The sequence below is a fragment of the Leucopleurus acutus genome (genome assembly GCF_964270905.1).
Source record: "Leucopleurus acutus genome assembly, chromosome: 7".
NCBI classification, from domain to species: Eukaryota; Metazoa; Chordata; class Mammalia; order Artiodactyla; family Delphinidae; genus Leucopleurus; species Leucopleurus acutus.
Window position 1 is genome coordinate 38,920,377 of NC_139150.1, and position 26,726 is coordinate 38,947,102.

General features: G+C 43.1%; 1 protein-coding gene across 3 annotated transcripts in view; it reads left to right on the forward strand.

Annotated features, from left to right (window-relative positions):
• Positions 1 to 26,726, forward strand: part of LOC309964487 (transducin-like enhancer protein 1) — an 89,188-nt gene that overhangs the window by 6,596 nt on the left and 55,866 nt on the right. For 2 of the 3 annotated variants that reach the window (XM_082843547.1, XM_082843545.1), the window contains exons 5-6: positions 22,764 to 22,826; positions 24,691 to 24,795. In XM_082843547.1, coding sequence (XP_082699673.1) covers positions 22,764 to 22,826; positions 24,691 to 24,795 — 168 coding nt within the window. The remainder of the gene's footprint in view (positions 1 to 22,763; positions 22,827 to 24,690; positions 24,796 to 26,726) is intronic. The other variant, XM_082843546.1, reaches the window with a different exon arrangement.

A 26,726-nucleotide genomic window follows, 5' to 3' on the forward strand; every position in this document is an offset into this window, starting at 1 on the left:
TCATTTGTGAGACACCTTGGGGTGAGCCTCGTGTTCTAAAAATTAGGAAAATCAGCAGTACTGACTGGTCTGTGGGGACCACAGCTGTGGGTAGGTAGGAAGTTGTAACCAACTGAGCAGTACTGTCCGCAGGTTAAAATGAGTCGAAGAACCAAAGAAAATTTGAAACGTGTTATCGGGGCTCTGGTTGAGCCCCAGTGACGCAGCGAGTTTGATCATTTACTTTGCCTCTCTGTGCCTGTGTTCTTCTGAAGGCAGGCAGGGAGTGCTTAGGGCTCTCCAGGGTGGTGGAAGAATTTAAAAATAAATGAAAGGACTAGCTCTGAAAGGAAAGTATTCTGCAATCCTGATTGTGGGGTGGGGAAGGAGAGGAGAAAGAGAAAAAAAAAAACCAGACGAGAGCTGAACATTTCCAAACTCTGTGTGATAGTTCAGCAAGCACAGTGTCTCAGACTATATAAATTTTGGAGTGAAACTGCTTTCACAGTTTTGATGTATGCTTTAAAGTTTCTCTTTAGAAAGAAATTGTTCTTTAGTAGTGTTTTAAAAGTGTTAAGGTGGAACGGTTAGGGATTCACCTGTGGGTTAATTCCTTAGATGGGACTCTTACTATTTGTACGTTTTACCTTTCTTCCTGTTTTTAAACCATTGGGTTTTCAGTCTGCAGTTTCTCATTTTGAGATTTTTTTTTTTTTAAGTCAGTATCTCAGAATGGAACTGACCAGCTGGAGTATAGGAACTTAGAGTTAAGCCCCACCTTGTAATACAAAGAAGGTAGCTGTCTTCAAGGTTGGAGTGGTCCCCCACTTGATTTCATTAGCCAGGCCTGTCCTTTACAAGTAGGAGTTAAGAGATAAAGCTCCCTGTGTTTAGAACCTAGATTCCGAGGTGCAAGATTAGCCTTTGTTTTTTATTGGCAAGCGGGGCGGATTCTTCACTCCTTAAGCAGCACCCTCCTGACCCCTTCCACAGCTGGGCTAGTTGCAGATTTCTGTCCAGGGCCTGGCCTAGGGTGAGGTGAGTGAGGCCTTTGCCTCCGGCACAGAGTTGAAAGGAGGTGTCAGAAAGTTTAGCACTCAAGGTGAACAGTATTTTTAAAGTTCAAAATTAAAACCAAAAAACCCATGAGGAACAAAATGTCAGCATTTTATGTAAGGACAGGATGTGATAGGGTCGGGTGAGGCCAGGGAGGCACGTGTTGGGTCAGAGAACCTCCCTCACCTCCCCTTTGTTCTGCCATCTCCAGAGGGCTGGGCTGAGGCCCGAATGTCCCGCTGATCTCTGGGATCTACCTTGGTGTAAGATAGAGTGGGTTAAGGTCACTTATTTAGGGATTTCAGTTGGTGACTGGGTGAGTCATTAACAAGGTGCCTGGCCCTGGTTTCCGCCCGCTCTGTAAAAAGGGTTAGACTAGGCAGGCCCTAAAGTAGGGCTCCTCTCACCAGAGGGGACTCATTCCTCCAGAGGCATGAGTCCCCGCCAGGCTTCGGAACCCAGCACCTTGTGTGTGTCAGTTAAGGAGAGTCTGCCCAGGGGGCTTCAGATGTTCCTCCAAACAGTGTTTATTAAGAAACACAGAAAGGAAAATCTGTTCCTTTAGCAAATATTTAAATAAATCATGTTGTATGGTAGTTACCCTAAAGATATATTCAGTTACTGGCTCCTGGAACCATTTGAGTTTCGCTAGATCTAAGTCTTCAGCTTTTCTATTATTAAATTTCTGTGGTCTCTAGAAGTGGATTAAACTAAGAAACTGACTGGACTCTCATTGAGGTTTGATTGCCTCAGGCATGTCCCGTGCCCCCCCGCTACCCTTCCTATCCATGGTGCTTACTGTTGCTTCAGGTTTTTAAAAATTGAAATTCTCAGGACTAGTACTTTTAATGAGGAATATTTGGTGTAATGGTTTTTAATTAAACTTTAGAGAGCTGTTTTGGGAAGTTGGCTTACTGGACAAGATTAGGCATTTATAGCTTCAGCATAGTGTTTGCTGATGGGATCGGTGAGTTCTGTAGTGAGAAGTGTGCCACAGGATTGTTCCATGAACGTGGCTTTGATGTTTGAAGTAGAGTCTGTGTTTGTGGGGGGGTGTGGGTGTAGGCGTGGGCCTTCAGGTGTGGGAGAGATTTTCTAATTTTTTTCTGAGGCATGGTTTGATCAGAAAAATGAAAAAAGATTACCAAAATTTTAACATAAGTTAAGAGATTCATATGTTACCATTCACTTGGTTAAAGAAAAAATGGTCTCTAAAATTGTTTGAAAAACCACCATGATTACAGAACTGCTCAGTTTATAGAGCACCCAGTGACCATAACACTTTTTGTGAAACTCCAAGAAACGTTGACAGAAAGTTTTAACCTGTGATTTCACACAAGTCTGTATTTCATTATTTTGCATTTCAATTTTTAGTAACTGCTAAGTTTTTGATTCTGTTTGTCTGCTTTGGAGCAACATACAGTCATAACCATGAGAACACTGTTTACCCCCCTTCCCCAGCATGTTTTCATACTAAGTATAACAAACACAGTTTTTTTAGTTTTTCTAGTAGTATTATTTGCTACTTAGTCATCTTTGACCACAAAATATGTTCACGAGAAAAGGGTAGTGTGAAGCTTATTTTGGGTATAAGGAAAACATAAGCTAGAAGAATTCTGTGCGTTGAATCGATTTTTTCATCTGCCGAATAGAGAAAAACTGCTATTGAGTGTGGTAGGTGTACATTGCTGTGCACGCCGGAAGGGTAGTGCACCTATTTCCAATAGATACTTATTAGATAATCATTATTCACTTGATAAAGCAGAATCAGTTGTCTTTGAGAATGTAGGTACGTTTGAACTTGTGTGTCCAACTCATGCAGTTTGTTAAACCGCTGAAATACATGTGGTACTAGACTGGGTTCTTTGTTTTGGTTTGTTTCGGCTGCACCGCACAGCTTACAGAACCTTAGTTCCCCAGCCAGGGATTGAACCCATGCCCTCAGCAGTGAAAGTGTGGAGCCCTAACCACTGGACAGCCAGGGAATTCACCGGACTGGGTTTGATAGTAGTGTCATTGCTGATCTAACTAGCTTATTAGTCTGCAGTATTTTGTGCAGCCTGTCAGTAAAAAGTTTAAAAACATATCCCCAGACTTGTTTACTTATAATTTATAAGTTCTATAAATATGTTACTGTACTGGTATGTTGTATACATGTATAATACATGGAAATTTTAAATGAAGGGGTTAAAATCAAAGTTCTTATATTCTCAGTGCTCCCTATTGGCTTGTCCAGAGTGGCCCCTGGGACACTCCCACTCCACGGTCAAGACCACTAGCCCACATTTTAAACAGCCTTGGAACGCTCGCCGTGGAAGGGAACACCTTTAAGGTGGTGAATGCAGAATTCCTTTAGGGGCATGGGTCTTTTGGCCTCCTAGGTATGCCTGTTTTTTTCTGATTTTGACTTCCCACTCCGGTAATTGCCTCTTTGCCCATCACTCACAGCCTTGTGTATCTGCCTCTGGTTATTGTCTCTGCCAGTCTTACTTGGTTACCTCTGTCCTCTTCCCTCCAGGCCCTTTAATCCAGCCAGATGGGTCCCTCCTTCATACCTAAAATATGTTTTGTGTTTTTCTGTTTTCCTAAAAGTCCAGGCTATTTTGTCAAACTTCACATGGGCTCCTTCAGTATCCTTCAAGGTCTAGTTCAAATACCAACACTGCCTGTTTACTTCAAGGTCTTCCATGGCTGCTCCAACAGGAGGCTGTCACATCGCTTATTGTTGCTCTGACTCTTGTAGTATTGTTTTTTTCATGTGCCTTTTTCTGTTATTCCAGCTGTGTTGCAGTCTGCTTGAGTCTTGAATTTGAGACTTGCATCTTCCCTTCCCAGTGAGTTCGAGTAGGCATTTAAGTAGCATTTAATGTGCCCCTTAGGTAGAGCGGTAGTTGTCACTGTTTTGGATCCTGAACCCGTACGAAAATCAGGTGAAAGCTGCTTGGCAAAAAAAAAAGTACACCTTTTAATACACAAGATATCTTTGCCCAACAATTTTGGCTGTTTGTGGACATCTTAAGATCTTTCAGCAAGTCCTTGGAATCCAGATTAAAAACTTGGATCTGCAGTACCAGTGTGGCTCCTTATGCTAAAATTAAGAATGAAATGTTTGGTTTCACTAGATGTTTTATCGGATTACAGTTCTAATCTCATCCAGGCACTTTTGCTCAGTTGTTTTTCTTTTGGAAAAGTGATTTATAGTCAAATATCCACTGAGGCTTCTTAATGGGGAGTTTAATTATGGTAATATATTTGGGTTTGTAGTAAAAAAAAAAAAGAGAGAGAGAGAGAGAAAACAAAAGTAGCATGTTTCTGAGGCCTGGGTTTCCTTGTGAATTGAATGTGTGCATGCATCATCGCCCTGGGAACCACTGCTCATCTCCTAAGGGTGACCACAGCCACTAATAGAGCTGTGGATAAGTTGCATTACAAGCTTCTCCAAGGCATTAGACTTGACTTAGTCACCAGGTTTCTTAATAATAATGATTATACCCATTGATTATTTACTTAAAAGTCTTTACAGAGTCCCTCCCCCCACCCCAAACACTTTTGTTATGAAGAATTTCAACTATACAGAAAAGGAGAGAGAGTACAGTGAACACCCTGTATTATACCCACCTATTTGATACCAGGAGTCTATAAGGTAACGTTTTTGTAATATCTGCCTGTCACGTATCTTGCATATAGCTTTTGCCCTCCCCTCACCCTGAAAGATAAATAGATAATTCAAGCCTTTCTTTAGCAGCCAACTCCATGTGAGACTGATGCACATGAAAGTGGGAGTTTCTCAGGTACACTTTAAGAATTCCATCTGAACAGGTGTTTATAGCATGTTATAACATTTTCCTCGTTAACTTGCCTTTTCGTTTTTGGCATGGTTGTATTAGATGATGCACCATTATGTGGTGTCAGGGTGCTTGCTTTTCAGCTGTCACCTGAATGCAGAGGTTTGTACTAAAACAGAAAAGCCAGATTCCCCTTCCCAAGCCCTTGTACCTTTTGGCCTTTGATGACGCCCCTTTAAGATGTGATCAGCATATTCACTGAGGGAACAGCTTTAGTGTTTATAGGTGGGAAACCAGGAAGTGATTGTGCAAAGGGACTCTGATTTTGAACTTTGTGTGGATGGAAGCTGTCCTGGTGGAGAATTTAGGTTGGCCTCAGAGGCCGTGGGTGGTATAGGGGTGTGAAGTACCAGAAAACAAAACCTCTTTGAGGACCCCAGCATGTGGAGGAGGCTCTCCAAGGCTAGGGCCTCCAGGAGCGCAGCCTTTGTCTGTCCTTGGCGCCCTCTTGATGCCTTGAGTAAACAGTCGGGCAGAGCCTCTTACAAGTAAGGTGACCGGCCAGTGTATTGACACGCACAGACACAATAGAAAACTGCATTAGGAGGCGAGCCATTGGGATTTGCAGTAAATATATTACAGAACACAAGTGACTTGCCGATACTGCTTGTTTAGCAGTTTGCAAGGGCAATGGCAGTATGGATTTTTGAATTAGAAGGGAAGGGCTGTTCTTTCTCTGTGCAGGAACATCTAGTTGATGGCTGGGGAGAAAATTGATTTAGAGAACAAAATGCAGCCGCCTTTATTTGTGCCACTTGAAAGGCTTCTATGGATTAGCGAGTGAAAATAAAAAGGTCGCTCTCAGTTTAGGAAAGGGGGTCTTAACATTGATCTGCATCTTGGTCTGGTATGGAGAGAATAATGGATGGGCCACCGGGATGGAGGAAGGGTGTCCAGTGCCTGCGCAGCCTACAGCTACAGGTGCCCGCTCGGTTCTCAGACAGTTGTCTATTACAGCAGTTTGGCTTTCAAAAGTCAGCTTCCTGGGTTTATTGTAGAGTAAGCTTATTTGGGACATTAGAGTAAGTAGTCATAGCTCCATCCATTGAGCTCCTTGTGCCCTAGGAACTGTACTGTAGGAGCTCTCTGTAAATCCTTCCAGTCTCCCTTGGATACTAATTATTCCTCCTTACAAAGAAAGAACAGGCCAGAACGGGGGTCCATTAGCCGTCCGAGGTCTGTTAGGATCCGGGCCGCACAGCAGCAGGTGAGCGGTGGGGGAGCAAGCGAAGCAAAGCTTCATCTGCCACTCCCCGTCGCTCGCACTATCACCTGAATCATCCCGCCCGCCCCCCAGTCTGTGAAAAATTGTCTTCCACAGTAGCAGTCCCTGGTGCCAAAAAGGTTGGGGACCGCTGGCCTAGAAGGTTAGGGGATGACAGTAGCATCTACTGGATAGGGTAGTTATCAGGATTGAGTGAGTTTCTGTGTGCAGGAGTCTGGCACTTGGGCACTCTCAGGACAGCTGTTCTCAAAATCTGTTACCTAGATCTATTATTGTCCCTTTAAAACTGTACCCTGCCCTTGGAATTCTAGGCCATGATTCCATCTTGTTTTTCCAAGCCCAGTTTCCTTCCTTCCTGCATCTGAACTGTTCACTTTTCATTATTTCTCCTCAATTACAAAGTTTTTTTATTCTCAGATCAGGAGCATTTATCTCTAAGCTCAAAAGGAGACTTCCTTTTAGGTTCCTATTGGCAATCTCTGTTGTCTAAAGAATCCAGAGGAATTAAGATGCCTTATTTAAGCCAAACAGCAAAATGTACCCTTGCAAGGCAACAGCCTTAAGTTAATACGACTACCAGTGAGAATAGCCTTGTGTTGAGTTTTTTCATTTAAGGGGATGGATGAACAACAAAGAGGATTTGGTTCATTTTATTGAAGTGAGTTTTGGCAAAATAAAGGATGGGAGGTGCGTTTCTGATTTTTTTATTTTTAATGAAATGTGGAAAATCCAACTTTGAATTTGAAGAGAGTTTTGTCATCTTGAAAAAAAAGGTGTGTGTGTGTGTGTGTGTGTGTATGTTTGTGTGAATTACATGACCGAGTTGTTGCTTTGTTGGAGAAAAAAAATTGTGCTCCTTGATGATGTATACATATGTATAGTTTTATTTTGGCTATGAAAACTTGTGAAGTGCGTGCAGAAGTTTGAGTAGATAATTGTGTTGCAGTATTCTCCAGGTACTACGTGGGCTTGAGATTTCTGTGGACTGTCAATTCACAGCTGCTGCTTATGTGCTAATATTTGAGGAAGCAGGGAAAACACAGGAGGGAGAAAAGCCAGGGCCATTGGGATTAGACAGACTGGGAGTTTAGGCTGTTGACTCTTATTGCCAAGCATGATGCAGTAGCAACTTTTTGTAAGTATTTGGGATAAAAGAGGACACAGTTGACAATACCTGCCAATACCTGCTCTCACACTTGCTTGAAAGCTCGGCTGCCTGCTGACATCGGTGTGCTGAGAAGCTCCACATTGCGTCTGTTTGTGTTTAGCTTGAGTCCTGAAGTCCTCTGAGTGTCTGTACGGGAAGCACGAGGTTCTTGACAACCCCTTCGGCCTGCCAGTTGGCCTGGGTTCCAGAGCCTTTTCCTTTTGTAACCCGGCTGGCTCTCTTACAGTGCCTGGGCCCTGAGCTCCCGCGGAGCAAATCTCTTTGCACAGCTACTGAGGAGATTGGAATTGGACCACTGAAATGTGTCCAACTTCTGTACTTTTTAGCTGACCAAAGGCCAAAATCATACCACTAACTCAAGAGCGGAACTGCTGACTTTGAAATCTTATAAGAAATCTGTATTTCATAATTGACTGCCCTGGATGCTGTGATACTCATGAATTAAATGAAATAATAAGGGGGTGTCACGTTTCAACTGTGGATTTCTCTAAGGGTGCAGAGATTTTTGAACTGGTTGCTAAATCTGTATTCATTCTTATTTCTTACAATGTATCAGATGTAGCTTTACCCACCTAAAAGAGCCCCAGGCAAATCAGTGTTGGTGTACTGCTGTCATCTTGTGCAGCCATTGTTTTGGTCATGATTTTATCATAAGGGCAAATAACCCCCAAATGCTGTGGTTTTTATTTTATTATTATTTTTTCTGATTAGCATGCAGAATTATTCTTGTCAGTTTCCCTCAAAGTACTGAAATTGATCAAGGTTTATATGGAATGAGCACCCATTGTTCCTTCTCAAATTAAAATAGTATAAAAGGGGGCTTTTGAGTAGAGTTTGCACAGTGAGAATATTGGTATTGACACCACTTATACTTTGGAGTACAGTTTGAAGACCAGATTCTACTTTGTGTTGCATACTGGTTGATATGGCTGTAAAGAGGAGATGAATGTGGCTACTTTTCCAAGTCTATTACTCAGGAGGACTGTAAATTTGATTGGCTGTTACAATTCTAGCAGAATCATTCGATTTGAGAGCAATAGAAAGATAAGATATCCAATTACCCAAATGATTTGCAGGGTTAGCCAACGTTGTCATGGAGACACGAGTTGGAACAAATTAAATTTTAAGCAATAAAATAATCTTAAAACCCGTCTGGGAACAAGAAAATTTGGCAGTGGCACTTACCTGAATTGAATCTTAGCTTGACACGATGTTGTTTGACATTGATATACTGTGGGGGCCTCAACTTATATATGGTACAGCCATTACCTTCAAAAAAAGGAGCTTGGCCTCCCCGGTAAAGGGGAGTATTAGTGTAAAGTTAGGATATTAACATTTATTCCACGGCTTAAATGATAATTGGGCTCTGGGTTCCCAGGAATATTTTGTATTTAAGGATTGAAATGCCTTAATAAGGATTAAGCAGCATTAATTGGACACTTGGAAAAAAAGACTTATTTTGCAGCAGCGCAGTTTTTGGAACTGCTGTTCCCCTTTGTGTGTGTGTTAGCAGACGTAATAGAAATCGTGTGGATGTCTTTTGGTGGGGGGGTGGAGGTGTAAGCATGCATATATTTGCATGTACAAATAAGGAGATTTCTGGCACATGCCCCAGCTCTGCAGATGATTCTCCGTATTCGTTAAAATTTCTGCTTTGCAGTACTGCTTGCAGACTGGAAAATTACTTTCCAAACTTGAGCTGATGACCTAAAACCTGAGTAAGTGTCAGTCTGGGGCTTAGAAGGTTATTTCCCCTTATTAATGTATTGTTTAACTGGTTCCTGGCTTGTGCTGCGGATTTGAAAACAGCCGAGTAGCCCAGAAGGAGGGAGGCTTTTTATCCACATGTCTATTAGACAGATGGAGATGGAAATTGGTCTGAGGTCAAGCCATTTGCAGCGTTCTCACAGCCTTCGATTTTCCTCTCATCCTCACCGCAGATCATCTCAAATGATTCAGTAATGACCAAAAGTGCAACATTGACCTTTATTCCTGGTGGATTACTGTGTTTCACAGTCCAAATGGCAGGAAGTCTATTCTGTTCTTCCAGAAGGAGGTCGACATTATTGAGCCAGCCCAGCCCTGTGGGAACCACACGAGTGCAGACCAGTGTAACACAATACGTGGGTTAAATTTGGTTTCTTGTGCTCTGGGAAACAAGAATTGACATGTCCTGAACCCACATAATTAATGGGAGAATATCTAGGATGCTTTCTAAAAACACACACAAGCACAGAAATTGATTTGTCCACTTGTAAAATAACTGGTGAGTGATAGGAGTGATAACTTCTGGTGGCCCCTGGTTTAGAAATTGTTCTCACTTCCGTGACCCAACGTTCTTTTTTTTAAAATTTATTTATTTATAAATTCTTTTACTTTTGGCTGCGTTGGGTCTTCGTTGCTGCACGCGGGCTTTCTCTAGTTGCGGCGAGGAGGGGTTACTCTTTGTTGCAGTGCGCGGGCTTCTCGTTGTGGTGGCTTCTCTTGTTGCGGAGCACGGGCTCTAGGCACGCGGGCTTCAGTAGTTGTGGCTCGCGGGCTCTAGAGCACAGTCTCAGTAGTTGTGGCGCACGGGCCCAGTTACTCCGTGGCATGTGGGATCTTCCTGGACCAGGGCTTGAACCTGTATCCCCTGCATTGGCAGGAAGACTTTTAACCGCTGTGCCACCAGGAAAGCCTGACCCAGTGTTCTTTTATCCCTTCTTGTTTAATGCTTCCCCAGTAAATCTTAGACAACACGTTATAACACTGTATCATTTAAAAATTACAAGTTGAGGGACTTCCCTTGTGGTGCAGTGGTTAAGAATCCGCCTGCCAATGCAGAGGACGTGGGTTCAATCCCTGGTCCAGGAAGATCCCACATGCCACGGAGCAACTAAGCCTATGAGCCACAACTGCTGAGCCCACGTGCCGCAGCTACTGAAGCCCATGCACCTAGAGCCCGTGCTCCACAACAAGAGAAGCCACCGCAATGAGAAACCCGTACACCACAACAAAGAGTAGCCCCCGCTCACCGCAACTAGAGAAAAACCTGTGCGCAGCAACGAAGACTCAATGCAGCCAAAAATAAATAAATAAAATACAAAAATTAAAAAAAAATTACAAGTTGATATGATTGGTCGTAAGGGGGTTTTTCTTTATATACTTTTAATTATATATACTCTTGGTCAATCCAAGTAACCCTGAGTAAATTATCCTCATAGAGCACACTTTGTTTTCCTGAACTTAGCTTGATTGTTATCTTGGAGAAATGATGATTATTTTTCTCTTGCTTAGATTTCTCTGTGGATTGTATTGTGTTGTGATGATCAGTTTATTTTGTTTTTTTAAGAGTTAATTTGTGGGGACTTCCCTGGTGATCCAGGGGTTAAGACTCCATGCTTCCAATGCAGGGGTGCAGGTTGGATCCCTGGTCAGGGAACTAAGGTCCAGCATGCCATACAGGGTGGCCAAAGGAAAAAAAAAAAAGAAGAATTAATTTGTATTTAAAATATTTCTCCTTTCCTCCACCTGCATAGCTGGCTGAGTTAATATTCTGTGACTTTTGAATGCATTCATGAAGTCTGTTGTCTAGTATCCTTGTACTTACCATCTTGTAAATACTTAAAACTTTTCCAAAAGGGTATGCTTTGAAAATTTTCTCCAGCCTCCCAGATTTCATTTCAGTTATGATCCTAAGGTGTTTTTTAAAGAAGATGTTGGGGGTAGGAGTTTATTAATTAATTAATTTATTTTTGCTGTGTTGGGTCTTCGTTTCTGTGCGTGGGCTTTCTCTAGTTGTGGCAAGCGGGGGCCACTCTTCATCGCGGTGCGCGGGCCTCTCACCCTCGCGGCCTCTCTTGTTGCGGAGCACAGGCTCCAGACGCGCAGGCTCAGTAGTTGTGGTCCACGGGCCTAGTTGCTTTGCGGCATGTGGGATCCTCCCAGACCAGGGCTCAAACCCGTGTCCCCTGCGTTAGCAGGCAGATTCTCAACCACTGCACCACCAGGGAAGCCCCCTAAGGTGTTTTTGAGAAAATATTTCTTTTTTCCACTGTTGACTTCGCTGCGCACAAGTTCTGTCTCTGTCTCAGTGGCTGCCAGCCTTTGATGCCCCTCTGGCACTTGCTGGGTTCAGCAGAGCACTGTTCTTGAGGCAGAGGCCGATTCCCAGTTTGCAGTAGAGCCCCCTCCCTTCAAATTCATCTTCTGGCCACTCTGGGGGGTAAATTGCATTCTGGAGCTTCGCAGGTTTCTTGGCACATGGTGTTGATTGAAAAGAGAATCCCAGGTTTCCACTTGGAATGCCAGGAACCTTGCCTTCCTTCCCAAAGGACCACCTCTCCAGCAGCTCAGCCTGTGAGGAAGAAGGCCCAGGGATGGGGCTTCCCAACTGAGACTGAGTTTGGGACTCAGATGGCCTTAGCAACGCATGCACACACACACGTCTGTCTAACTTGGGGCCGTTCTGCTGCCATGCCACACGGCTTTGATGGCATCGGCCTCTTGACAGAGTAGCTCCTTTCCCTACGAAGTTGCTCTGGAAGAAGAGTGGCAGCCGTCCTTCGTGTGTGTGGGTCATTCAGCTGTAGCATGTTTTTAAAATTAGGGAACCACGGTCCCATGGTCACCTAAGGCAGGAAATTCCTTTCCCACTCTCTAGATTGGCTAGAGATTCCAGCCTGTTAGGGAAACATTCACACCAAACTGCTTATTCAGTGATTTCCAAACAAGATGTGGGGAAGGGGATGATGAGAAGTGCTAAAGCTAATGATAAATTGTGCTTTATAGTTGTGGGCACTGGGTGTTGCTTTGTCATGATGGAAGTCAGGGACATAGTGACACAGACCCTTGGAAGTCAGTACCAACCAAAGATGGGTTACACAGGCCTAAAAGATTGCCATGATGAAAAGGAAAGGGTTTAAGTGTTATTGCGAGGAAAATAACATTCCAGGTTCTGAATAAAGACCATTCTCATAAACCTGGTTTTCCGAGGCGCCTTGGTTTTTGCATGTTCCCGTGCAGTCTTTGTCTTTACGTAGGCATATTTTATTTTCGTAATTGTAATTTTAGCCTTCATGCCATGATGATGTAGCTGGCTCTTCCTCCCACTGATCTTCCTGCTACTGTATGATATTATCTAATTTCTCATGAGCTCCCTAATGACTAAGACCTGTGAAGAAGGTGAAAGGTGTAGGCTTGCTCTCTTTCCATTCCCAGAACAATAGGTGGTGACTTCACGGTAGCGTTCCGTGATTCACCCCGCGGCGTTTGTCTTGAAACCCTTCTTGTGGTGCACAAGAGTGCATTTTCCTTTGACACCACCGAACGCTGTCTTTTTCCATCATGGGACAAGTCATTACAATTTCCTGTGAACAGCACTTTCTGAACTCCATAACAAGGGTTTCTGAATGATGGAAATGTGCTGTTCAGGCACTGAAACAGCTGCGATGCTTTTGTCAAGGATGCATCTTTACCAGAATGACAAAGTGAAGCCCAAATGCACTGCTTGGCAACAGTTGGGTCAAAACATTTAAGTCATTAATTAGAAGGAACTGAAGGGGGAAGAATTTACACAAATACACAGCGTTGCAGACTCAACTTCATCATGGAAAATGCAACTGAATTCTTAAAAAAAAAAAAGGGCAGCCCTCAAGTGGAGCCTGCCAAGCTTGTCATTTGCAAATAAATCAGAAGACCGTCATTGCAGGAAGGAGGACCAGTGAATAGAGTTGCTTTGTCATTCTTTGATGGGCCCCACACTCAAGCCTGCTATTAAAAATGAATGCATTCAAGAGGCTCTGCATTAAGAACATAAACAATTAAGGGCACTTGAGTTGCTCTGCTGAGAGCTGCTGCGAAGATCCCAGAGCTTTCTCTGGAGATGCGAGCCCTTGCAATCTGCCTCTCGAGGAGCCGGAGTACGGGAGCAATTAGTGTTGCTATCTCGCCTCGGCAGCCTTCAGCAGGTTATTCTTTCCCTTTATTTTAACCCCTTCTTGTTTGGAGAGAAGCTGTGAGTGTGAAAGGTGAGCAGTGAAAGGAGAGAGTCTGTGCCCCTTTGGAAAGGGCTGGGGTTTAGAATGCTTGCTTGCAGGAGCTGCCAAATGAGGGGGGAGACGGAACATAAAAGTTAGGATCTGCCCATAATTGGCGACTTGTGTTCTGATTAATTGAGCCACTGATGGGGTTCTGTCATCTGGTACTCTTTGTTTTGCTTTAATCATCAGGTTAAAGAAGGGGCAAGATTACATTGCCACAGGTGGACTCATTTGAATGAATATTGTTTGAGGTTTCCCACAGTAGTCAGATGGGTTCCTCCAACCCCAGTTTGTGTTCTTGCCTTGGTTTTGTTTTGTAAAAATGTGTGGAGGTACATGTAAAAATATGAGATTAGAACACTCCCTAACACCATACACAAAAATAAGCTCAAAATGGATTAAAGACCTAAATGTAAGGCCAGAAACGATCAAACTCTTAGAGGAAAACATAGGCAGAACACTCTAGGACATAAATCACAGCAAGATCCTTTTTGACCCACCTCCTAGGGAAATGGAAATAAAAACAAAAATAAACAAATGGGACCTAATGAAACTTCAAAGCTTTTGCACAGCAAAGGAAACCATAAACAAGACCAAAAGACAACCCTCAGAATGGGAAAAAATATTTGCAAATGAAGCAACTGACAAAGGATTAATTTCCAAAATTTACAAGCAGCTCATGCAGCTCGATAACAAAAAAACAAACAACCCAATCCAAAAATAGGCAGAAGACCTAAATAGACATTTCTCCAAAGAAGATATACAGATTGCCAACAAACACATGAAAGAATGCTCAACATCCTTAATCATTAGAGAAATGCAAATCAAAACTACAATGAGATATCATCTCACAACAGTCAGAATGGCCATCATCAAAAAATCTAGAAACAGTAAATGCTGGAGAGGGTGTGGAGAAAAGGGAACCCTCTTGCACTGCTGGTGGGAATGTGAATTGGTACAGCCACTATGGAGAACAGTATGGAGGTTCCTTAAAAAACTACAAATAGAACTACCATATGACCAGCAATCCCACTACTGGGCATATCCCCTGAGAAAACTATAATTCCAAAAGAGTCATGTACGAAAATGTTCATTGCAGCTCTATTGACAATAGCCAGGAGATGGAAGCAACCTAAGTGCCCATCATCAGATGAATGGATAAAGAAGATGTTGCACATATATACAATGGAATATTACTCAGCCATAAAAAGAAACGAAATTGAGTTATTTGTAGTGAGATGGATGGACCTAGAGTCTGTCATACAGAGTGAAGTAAGTCAGAAAGAGAAAGACAAATACCATATGCTAACACATATATATGGAATCTAAGAAAAAAATGTTATGAAGAACCTAGGGGTAAGATGGGAATAAAGATACAGACCTACTAGAGAATGGACTTGAGGATATGGGGAGGGGGAAGGGTAAGCTGGGACAAAGTGAGAGAGTGGCATGGACATATATACACTACCAAACGTAAAATAGATAGCTAGTGGGAAGCAGCCGCATAGCACAGGGAGATCAGCTCGGTGCTTTGTGACCAGCTAGAGGGGTGGGATAGGGAGGGTGGGAGGGAGGGAGACGCAAGAGGGAAGATATATGGGAACATATGTATATGTATAACTGATTCATCACTTTGTTATAAAGCAGAAACTAACACCATTGTAAAGCAATTATACTCCAATAAAGATGTTAAAAAAAAAAAAAAAGGGCTTCCCTGGTGGCGCAGTGGTTGAGAGTCTGCCTGCCGATGCAGGGGACACGGTTTCGTGCCCCGGTCCGGAAGATCCCACATGCGCGGAGCGGCTGGGCCCATGAACCATGGCCGCTGAGCCTGCGCGTCCGGAGCCTGTGCTCCGCAACGGGAGAGGCCACAACAGTGAGAGGCCCGCGTACTGCAAAAAAGAAAACAAAACAAAAAGAAGTGTGGAGAAAGGCGGTCATCTCTCACTGTGGCAAGGCAGAAAGGCAGGCCTGACCTCCCCTCCTGTTTCTGACCTAGGTGAGTTATTTTAACCTTCCGGTCCAGTCTCCAAGGGCACCTACGCTGACTGACTCTTAGACCCTGGATGTAATTGGAGCTGGTGTGTACTAAGCAGTAGATGCTGCCACTGTCATGGTTATTCATTGGCACTGTTCTCAAAGTGTGGTCCCTAGTCCAACAAGCTGCAGAGCACCTGGGGCCTTGTTAGAAATACAGATGCTGGGGCCCCAGACCTCCTGGCTGAGAAACTCTAGGCGTGGGCCCAGCTGTCTATGTTTTACCAGGCCTTTCAGGTGATCCTGATGCATTCTTAGGGTTGAAAACCGCCGATAACCTCATAACCATTATGTCATCAGCTTAGAGACCCCAAGTCCTTTTCATTTGGATTTCCCCCAAATTGTGGTTAGTCATTTATCGACGTCATTATATTTTAAACAGAGCTACTCTGATGCATTAGAACTTCAGATAAAATTCGCTTTTCATGAGTGTGCTGGTGAAGCATGGTGCTAGGATGGCAGATGGTCTGGTGACTCGCCCGTGTTCTGAAGGAGGTCTCTAGGCCAAGAAGCCTTTCCCCCTCCTGTAAAGGGGTGGGGGGAGTATTGGAAGTTTATTTGCAGAGTTTTGCGTATATCATTTTGGGTACGCAGTTTTAGTCAAACACCTTGAATTTTCTTTAGGCACATCAGATGTCATCTTCAGGAAATAGAGATGTACTTGAGGATGTGTTTTTGTGGATTTTGCTTTATTGGTGGGCCAGGTTGTCTGATGTTAGGGCTGAGGCACTAATTCTCTTTGCCTGCGAAGGGGAGGACAAAAGTGCAGTTTGGCTGCTACTTGTTTATTTAAGGTTTGCAATTTATAACTGTGGCTCCTTGTGAAATGCCTACTTTGCCTTGCACTGTACTTCTGCCAAAGACAGCAGGAGTACAGTGACCCTGTCAGTGACAGACTGGGGCCACTTGTTGTAGTACCGTTGTTGGCTGAGCGATGACATGGCCTTGGCCTTGTACTGCTGTGGTCCTGTTAGGGCTGTATTGCTTTGCAAACAAGGCTGAGTACATCAGCTTTGTTTCTGGTCTAGAGTATGTTCCAATTTCCCACTTCTGCTTCCTGGAGAAAGGACTAGGCAGCAACGTGGCTTTTAATCTTTATGATCCTGGGCAAATCATTTCCTTCAGGCATTGACTTCTCCATATGTGACATGAAGATTGTTAGAGGGCCGGGCACCCAAAGGGTTTCAGGGTTTGCCAGCATCCTTGTGACTCAGTGCCAGGGTCAATCACAGGAGTGGTGGGCCTGATCACCCTTTGCTCCCTTCCCTGTTTAATAGTACATCCAAACGATAAATCAAGGGCGGCATCTACAAGGTCACTGGAGGGGGGAAAATGGCACTGATAACCCGGCTACAGCAGGATAATCACTGGTTTTATTTGGGGTATCAAATTACAGCGCTTGGCCACATGCATATGTTGTAAAACAAACAAAAAACAGTCACACTAACAGCACAGCTTTGTTCTTCCCCTCCTGCTTCATCTAGTAAATGTGTTGGCCATTTAAGCATCATTATCATAAACATGACTTTAAAATGGTTACTTGCCTTGGCTTTGGGTTGATGTCGTGTATTTAACCCTTTCTCCTAGTACTAGACAACTGATTTATCAGGAGGGCAAATGTTAAGTTTTTAAAAAGCTGCAGATGGTTGTGATATGTTGAACTACTGTTATATTTTTACCTGACTTTTCCTCTTTTGCTTTGAAACTCGTGCTGCAGTGAGCAGCTTCATGCATGGAATGCTTTTCATTTGAACTATTTCCTTATGATAAATTTTTAGCTGTGGGAAGCCTTACCAAAAGGTTTGAATAATTTCATGCACTTGAAACACATTGCCCGGTTGCTTTCCAAGACAACTGTACCGATTTACTCTGTCATCAGTAATGTGTGATTGCTCCAGTTTCCCAGAAGACTCATCATCGTTGGATTTCATTAATTTATTTTTAATAAACTAACTTAACTGGTGCAGAATGACCCACTTTACTTACAACAACATTTGCATTTTATTTGGTTGCTGGTGAGGTTGAACATTTTTCTGTATTGAAGGCTGTCATTTCACAGACTCTGAACCTTCTCGTCAGAAGGGATTTAGAGATTATCTATTTCCTTTTGTGTGCTTTGTTTTCATGTTCTTGCCTGTTTATCTGTTGCCAGGCACTTCTTACCAGCTCTCCACTGTGTTTTTCTCTTGGCCTCCTGCTTGGTTTGAGGAAACAGAAAGATCAGTTTGCCAGCCCTCAGCATAAGCGGCATTTTTTATGATCCATCAATTTGCAATTTAATGGTGGTGGAGTTTCCCCTCCGTAAGCTGACTTTGGGCCAGGTGCTATTGTGTTGCTTTGAGACCCATGGGCAGTTACTCTTAAGCAGTGCTCGCCCTGCTTTCAGCCTACAACAACCTTCATTATATATTACTCTGTGTGTAGTGGAGAAGTGGGCAGCCGTTGGGGAGCAGGCTGGCTCTTCAGTCTAGAAATTAGATGAGGTGGGAGGAGTATGAAAAGGTGGAAAGCCGAGCTTTTAGGAATCATGAAGTCTAAAAACTGAAGTTCAGGTGCTCAGAAGAACATGTCTTCAGTTTAAGAGCTCTGCAACATGTACCAGGGTTTGGTTCATTGCTGGCCTTTGAGATGTTTGGCCTATTTAACTCAGTTAAAATATACATGTACCTGAATCTTGTACCTACTAAGACGCAATTTCTTACTATAAACAGAGCTTTATTCTGACACTGGTTAGGAACGGTTTTTGTGGTTACGTCTTGGTCATTGAGTTTAGGGTGTATGGGGATTCCGTTTTGGTTCAGCGAGGCATTCCTTTGAAAGTCCCACATGTGGAATGTGTACCCTCTGGTCAGTTTTGGTGGGGAGGGTTTAGCGAGGAGCTGTATCAAAGCGTTCAGCCAGAGTCTTCTGCTTCCCTGTTATGTTGAGAAGACTTGATGCTGGAAGCTGTTAGGAAACTGTCCAGAAGCTTCACGTAAGATGTGATTTTAAACATAAAGTCTTAGTTTGCCAAATGATGGTAAATGCTTTGGGGGATCTTGAAGGGCCTAGAGTTTGTTTGTTGGTGTTATGGGAGACAGGCAGCTTCTACATGGATTTGAGGTAGGCCTTGAAGGATTGGGATAAGAGCAAAGCACTTCGTAATAGTGCAGCTATAGTTTACATATTAGCTTACTTGATTCTGCTGAAACACTGAAGTAGGTTGGTGATAAGAGACCTGGGGCTCAGTGGTTGAAGTGACTTATCTCAGGACACCTAATACTAGTGTGCTGAGATGCAAACCCAAGTGTTTGGATTATGAGGGCCAACCGTGTTGCCATAAGCAAGTCAGTGAGAAGGGAGTTGGCCTTGACAGGGAGAATAAAAGCTGGTTCTAGACAGATAATTTGGACTCCTGCTTCCTGCTGCCTCAGTGGGTGGTGGCTGTCCCTGAAGTAAGGCCTGATGCTGGGGCCTTAACCAAGCTGGTTAAGTTTCTGGGCACAAAGTTTCCACACAAATCTGGTTTAGGGCTAGCTCTTGAATGCTGACTTAGTTTTGTTGCCTTACATGGTGTCAGAAGTACAGGCACAGGGTAAGTTTACTTATAAACGTTATGATGTTAGCAGGTACCACATACGTCTTCAGCTTTGGGCAGGAAAATGATTTCCAGGTGGGGAATACAGTTAGCCTGCAGTTTGTTTGTTTTTTTCCCCCACTGGAGTTGTCTACTCTTTGGAAGAGGTAGAAAGAAGGCAGCCTGAAAAGGTTACAGAACTTTCTTAACACCTGCTTAAGCAGGGTCAACTATACAGTTTAACCTGCTTGTAAACTCTGTGGTCAGGAATAGAAGCACGGGTGGAAAACACTACTACTTGTTAATTTGTGCTAAATTAAAGTTCTTATCAGAATACCGTTGTGTTGAAGCAAGAGATAATACTAAAGAATCACTGTCAGTTTTTATGCTGCCATCCAGACTATTTTAAGGGCTGGGGTGGTGGTGATGTCTTAGACCTCCCAAAGCACCTTCAGGGAAATAAGATGCATCCTCACGCTGCTAGGAGTAGGTACTCTATAGCTGGCTCGGAGAATTTTAAGGTAAATCAAAGGTGAGATTTGAATCCAGGCCTCCTTGATCAAAGTTAAACTCACTTGTCAGAGGATAGTTTTAAGATTAGGGTTTATAGACCTGGCAGAGGGAGGAGACAGCTGGGATAAGATCCTTCTCTGTTGTTCTTATTTCCGTTTCTTCTCCAGACCATTTATTTAGAATTCCCAGGACAAATGGTATGGCTTTTGATGTTTCTTCATCAGTTTGAGCTTTGAACTTTAACCCTGGTCCTCCTGTTTCAGTCTTAGCTACTCTAACTCAATTTATATGGTCTGTGCTTTAATCTGTACTTCTTTTATTTTGTTCTTAATATTAAATGTTTAATGTTAAAGGTTTACAAGTTGATTTCATTCAGACCAGGTCTTAACTGTTCCCTGACAGTCAAGTTCACTTCTACCTTGAAGCCACTCTATGTAATAACATATATAATTATTAATTAAAGAGGAGATCATCTTTCCTTCTTAAACTAAAGTAAATTCCATGTAGGTCAAGTGATTAACTGCAGAAAGTACAGCCATAGCAGCACTAGAAGAAAATTAAGAATGGCTTCTGTAATTTGGGGGTGTTCTAATCCTGACCCAAAGGCCAGGAACGTAGGAAGACTATTTTTTAGTTTGACCACGTAAAAACAAAGTTATGCACAGCAAAAAATCCATCATAAGCACGGTTGAAAGACAGGTAACAAGGTGGAAAAACTGGAAAAGTCAGTATTTGTCATATGGAAAGAACTACTACCAAAAGACAAGGATGAATAAATACCAAAAGAAAAAAAGAGAAAGAAAAATAAAGTGGACCAGTCAATATATGAAAAGATGTTTAACTTCAGGAAGAATCCAAGTAATGCAAATAAAAATGAGGTCATTTTAAAATCTATTAGATGGATAAAGATTTTTAAAAGGTTAACAAAACCCAGTATTGACACTGGGTGGGGGAGCAGGCACCCTCATAGACTGGTGATGATGTAAATTGGTAAGCTTCTCTGCTGGGCAGTTTATCAGCATGCGTTACAGTTTAAAATATGCATACACTTTGACCTAGCAATTTCACTTCTAGAGATTCCTTTTAGAGATCCAGGGAGAGAGTTATTCGACATGCAGTGTGTAATTGTGGAAAATTAGGTGAAATATAAATATCCCCTGATATTGGGAGTGTTGAGACACCCGTCTGCTTGTATAGTGGGATATATTTGTGTGTGTTGGGGGGGGGGGTACCCGGGCCTCTCACTGCTGTGGCCTCTCCCGTTGCGGAGCACAGGCTCCAGACGCGCAGGCTCGGCGGCCATGGCTCACGGGCCCAGCCGCTCCGCGGCATGTGGGATCTTCCCGGACCGGGGCACGAACCCGTGTCCCCTGCATGGGCAGGCGGACTCTCAACCACTGCGCCACCAGGGAAGCCCAAGTGGGATATATTGATGATGTCCTTATTCGTATCTGTTTTTATTGAGTGGAAATAACAAATTACGGAAAAGCAGTATACGTATTGGGACCCCTCGGTATCAAAGTGTCTCTCTACACTCTGGGCTTGTGCGCACACAGGTAATGAGAGCCTGGGGTGCTGCTTCCCAGGCTCACCAGAATGTTACTGTGGTAATCTCTGGATGGTGGACTTAGGGTTATTTTAACTTTCTTGTATATTTCTATATAGTATACATCTGTGTGTATGTGCTCAAAGTGAGCGGATGTCATTTTTAAAATTGGAAAACATGAAGGGAATTTTAGAGATGGGAAGAGTACAGAATGCTGTTGGAATGTATGACAGGTAGGAAGTGGGGAGCAAGGACCTCAGAGTCCACAGAGGGCATCCCTACTCCTTTACATCTACCCAGATATATAGTGTAGAACCCTGTTGCAAAGGCAAGGGTAGCCCGCCCATGCTTTCATGACCTTGAGTTAGCTTGAGTGGGTGGCTGTGATCAAATGAACTGGGTAGGGCTGACCCAGTTCTGTGTTTGCACCTAGTACAGCTGCACCCTTTTTGCATGTACGTATCTGTTTGCCCCGCTTGTTCAAGCAAGGTCATGGGTTTGTTCTCTATACCAGTCCTTTCCCCTTCCAGTACATTTCTTCCAAGGCACTGTCTGTAACCCTATCTCATTGGTGGTCAGGGAGAATTGAGTTGGGTTGGCCTAAATCCAATCCCATAAAACCAAAGACTTGTTGCTCAGTTAACTGGAATCATCTCAGAGGACAAAAGGCAGCTCTTTTTTTATGTACTTGATTATACAGTTCCTGAGGTTTCTACTTTGTCTCAATTATTCCATTCTCTCTTTCTCAAGGGCATGGATTTTGCGCTTCATAATTTTCTTCTCCTCGTAATGCTTTTCATTGCCTAATTCAGTAATAGAAGCAGCATTAGTAAGCATTGACAGAAAATGATGAAATAAATAAGGCCTATGTGGGACTCTTTGGGTGACTTTTTTTTTTTTTTTTAAAGCAGAACTGGTTCTTCAGAGTTAGAGGAAAGCTGGGCTCCTTTGCATTACTGGAGGGTGTTGGAGGTGGGGTGGGCATGTGCATCCTACCCTAGCCTGGGAGCAGAGCACACTTCATTCCCTTCTTTGCCAGTTTGTCCCTCTTGTAGAGGGACTGCTGTGCGTTTGGAGCTGAGCAGGGACTTTTCTTACTTTCTCTAGAGCAGCCCGTGCTGCAGACACTCAGGACGCATTTTCCTAAACTCAGTGGAACCGTGGGCCCTGTCAGTGAGGTCCTGGCATTTGATGCGGAATTGTGGTGAAACTTCACAGATAGCCAGAATACCTTGACTTGACTGTCACTCTGGACTTGAGTTCTGTTTCAGCAGTGTTTTCTAGGCTTGTTTGAAATTTTGAGTCTCAGCGAAGGCTTCCAAACATTAACGTCCTCTTTCAGTTGTGCAGGCATTGAGACAAGTGGGAAGGAGGTCTTCTTCCACTTGCTCTAGACCTTATCTTGAGAGCTAGACTGCTTTGGCGGTGCCCCTGCTCCCCAGGGTTCTGACTCCAGCTTGAATGAACTTGTTGTATGAATGTGCCCTGATATGCCGTTATTGAATAAGTGTTCGGAGAGGTTTGCAATCCCACCAGGTTAAATGATTACATAGCCTTAAACCGTGTAGATTTTCCAGCTCAATTAAACTACCCATTATCTCTTAAGTGACCAATAACGCGTGCAATTATGTCTTACTTTGCAAGTGGGATTAATATCTGCTGTTTATCTCAAGATAAATATTGCTAACATAGCCTGGGAAAGCAATTTTATGCCCTCAAGAGTGAGGCAGTAGAGGACTCAGATGTTGGGTATGAAGTTTTATCTTTCTGAACTGATTATGAAATATACTAAACATTTATATCGCTTTGTCTTTATAGACTGAAATCGCCAAGAGATTGAATACGATTTGTGCACAAGTCATCCCATTTCTGTCTCAGGAAGTAAGTAAAACTGTTCAGCTGTTAAAGTGCAATTATGTTGCTTCTCTGTTTGCAAATTAGCTAGTTTTAAGATGTTAATTTTATCACGAGGAACAAGTGTGAAGAACATCTGTTACAGCTGAAGTGTGTAAACCCCCTGCTGTCCCATCTAACAGATCTGAGGGGACACTGTAGAAGTGGTGACAATAGCTCAACCTTAAATTAATTTTTTTCTGTGGAAAACTGCGAAACGACTATCAAGCATAAAGCTTTTCTTTCCTCAGAGGAGTAGTATAAATAAGCTTGATAGCTACTGATGATTCACGTGTCCTTTCTCTAGAGAGCTTTTCGTTTATTGCATTTTAAAAATGGTTCCATCAGGGTTGACTTGACCACGGGAGCAGGTATTTCCTTTGTCCTTGTACCTCGGGGCAGATTGACTTAATGCTGTCCATGGAGGGAGTGGATGCCAATACTATTAAGGATAAGACCATTCATGTTACCTGTTCATGTTACTTTAGCTTATGGAGCTAATATACATATATAAGCCATTTTATTAAGTAACAAAGTAATAGAAGTTTACCCTTAATATTTGAGAGGGAAAAGCTCTTTATGTGAGTAATCTATGACTCAAAGCTAGTTATGTTTTAGTTTTGCCTTTACTTTTGGATACAAGCTAATAAATGCAAAACTGTTTTAAGTGTGTACAGGATGCTTATATCTTGAGACAGTGAAAAACTTATGGGCCTTGGAGCTGGAATACTGAGTGTTTGCTCTCATTGGCATCTACTTTTCCATGCTGGGTAGCACCATCTCTGCTGTTATTATGGCAGCCTTTTCCAGCATATTATTTACTCGATGTTACAGTTTAGATTTTTTGGCCTTTTTTTTTTTTTAAATTTATTTTTGGCTGCGTTGGGTCTTCTTGCTGCGCTTGGACTTTCTCTAGTTGTGGCGAGCGGGGGCTACTCTTTGTTGCGGAGCGCGGGCTTCTCTTGTTGCGGAGCATGGGCTCTAGGCATGCGGGCTTCAGTAGTTGTGGCTCGTGGGCTCAGCTGCTCCGCGGCCTGTGGGATCTTCCCGGACCAGGACTCGAACCCGAGTCCCCTGCATTGGCAGGTGGATTTTTAACCGCTGCGCCATCAGGGAGGTCCCCTGTTGGCCTTTTGAAGCCTGTTGTTCATTAGATTTTAGTAATCCTGGTCTCTGCTACAGTCTCCTTTCTCCCAAAGAGACCTGTGGCTTTGTTTTTATTTGTGGGTGCAGCTGGGAGGTGCTCAGGCTATTTCCAGCCTGTGATCTCAGACTGTGTGTGGGGAGGGCGGGGGGCGGGGTCTTTCCTTTCCCCTGTGGAGGGTGAAACATCTAGGGGCTAAAGGAGGAGAGGAATTCCCAGAGTTTCCAAAAACCAACTGGTGGGTTGAGATTTGTTGACCAGAGAAGTGATTGCAGGCTTAATATTTACATTTTAAGTATCAAAAGGGGTGTTTTTAAATGGCTGTAAACTTTTCCTGCTCAAACTTATCATAGCAAACCCATTCTGAGAACCAGGGTGATCTTCCAAATCCCATACTGTTTATTTTCTAAGGCCTCCTGTTACCATTTTTGATGTCCTCCTTTGACTTTCTACCATTCCGAGCCCCAGATTCCCATCAGAAGTAAAGTGGTAACTGGCGTTGGTTAGAACTAAGGGATGCACCGCTCTCAGTTTTCCTTTGCCGTTTGTCTGTGTGTTCTGTGGAACAATGTGTGCTCAAGCAAGTTCACATTTAAAGACATATTACACTTCAGTCTGCACCTCATGTGGCATTTGTCTTATTGTTGGAAGGTACAGTGAAGGTCTTGGCTGCCTTGCTAACACTTTTCCTTCTCCTTGTTTTCAAAGCATCAACAGCAGGTGGCCCAGGCTGTCGAACGTGCCAAACAGGTGACCATGGCAGAGCTGAATGCCATCATCGGGGTACGTGGCCTACCAGGTCTACCTCCTACAGTGTGTATAACCAGCTTTCATTTCTTCTTAATTTGTTGGCTTAATATATATCTATCTATATATAATGTTGTGTCGCTTGATCTTAACCCATTTGATAAGCCGGGGGTGGCAGTGTCAGGTATGCTGAGGTGTGTAGGGGAAGAAAGATTAGCATAAGGGAGATGATAGAAACATTTTTAGGAGGGGAAGAAAAAATAAATCTTCTTTTCAATGGAAAAATAAATGTAGTTTATCTTGCTCCCTTAGGTTAAAGCTTTGGCAAGGGTTTTAAATACGTACTTTCCTTACTTCTGTTGTATAAACTTTAGATCCCAGTGAGGTCAAGACGTAGCTCGGCATTATTTCATTTCGTTGTCTTTTGCTTTTTTGCCTTTTGCTTTCCCAGGGTATTAGAACCTATGCATAACTGTTTTGCTTTTCTTGTGCCTCTTTCATGAATTTTTAAGTGGCACCCCAATGAAAAGAAAGCCCTCTTGCCGCTGAAGAAGTGATGATTGTCTGCCCTAGTGCCCTCTAGCCTTTCACCAGGTTTCTGCTCTCCTGGGTTGAGTTCAGTCAGTGCTCCTTGCTGGCAACTGGTTGTCAATCACAAGTCATTTGCTCCGCATTAATGAGCCTGGTGAACTGTTGGGTCCATCCCCTGCATGAGTTCATCCCCCCGCCCCCTCACTGCAGGATCCAGGACGGTTCTCATGTTTTCTGCCCTTCCAGACTAAGCGAAAGAAGTAGCTGAAATAAGCGACCGTCCTTGCTGATTTTATTCATATGTGAGTGCCTTGAGCGGATTCAAATCACTCATTTATCAATTTATGTTAATTGCTTGTGAGAAGATGCCCTGCTGGTCTTTATGGTTCCCTCAGACACTTTGTAATGATAATTAGACATGCTGCTGTACGGATTAAGAGTGCCATAGTGCAGTGATGGCCACAGACAATGGAACCAGTTAATCCATCAGGGTTTAAAATTACATCCCAACTGGAGATGGAGAAAAAACATAAGAGCCAAGGAGGATTAAAGAATGAGCCTCAGCTTGAAAACTCTCCTTTCATCAGTTTCTCAATTGCAGATCTGCAGTCGGGTTGCCTGTGGTAAGCTATTGGCAGTCAATTAGGTGAAATAAACTGGGAGGGTGACCTTCATTTCCTTTTAATAGCTTTTTCCTCCCTGAAATGGGGAGCTTCAGTGGATTTTCAGCTTAAATTTTATTCAAGCTGCTTTATTACACTTGACAGCTTAGCTCTGCATAAACAATTCTCCCCTCCTCTTCCCCACAGGTCTGGGCTCTGCATCTCTCCCCCTTAGTGTCACATTTTTGACTGTTACTTAGTGGGCTCTCTAATCACATTCAACAAAAAACACAATTACATCTGCATTTGTCTGCCGCCTTCTGTACGCTTTTCTTATGTAATGAATTGCTTTATTTCAGAGATCAAATCAAATATTCACTGGTACTTTTGCATGTACCGTGTTTGATTAGCAAAGACTAATAGCAAATTGTACTTGTAGCTCGAGCACAGAAATTTTTAGCCCAGATGAATGAGGATGGAAAAGCCTGTTTTGATTAAAGGAAAACATATGCAAGGCAGTTCTCAAGTACCCAGTTACACTTTGTGGAACATGTTTGTTTTCTGATAGGCTCTGAATTTTTACGTATCATTTCTCAATGGTAAAACTTTGTACTCTTACATTCTCAAAGGCACTGCCCAATCCTGTCCACTAGAAAGGAGGAAATTGTGTTAACCAGATGTTTATAGGTAATACTCATTTTGAGTTGAATCAGGAAATAAAAATAGCAGGTTGTTCTGGAAGGGCAGATGAATCGCTAATTTTATGAATGGCTTTAGTCCAGGAAACATGTTGTTGAGATTATAAAGGCAGATTAGCTCCGATAGCTAGCAACAATAACCCAAATCAGTGAATTGGGCCCAGCA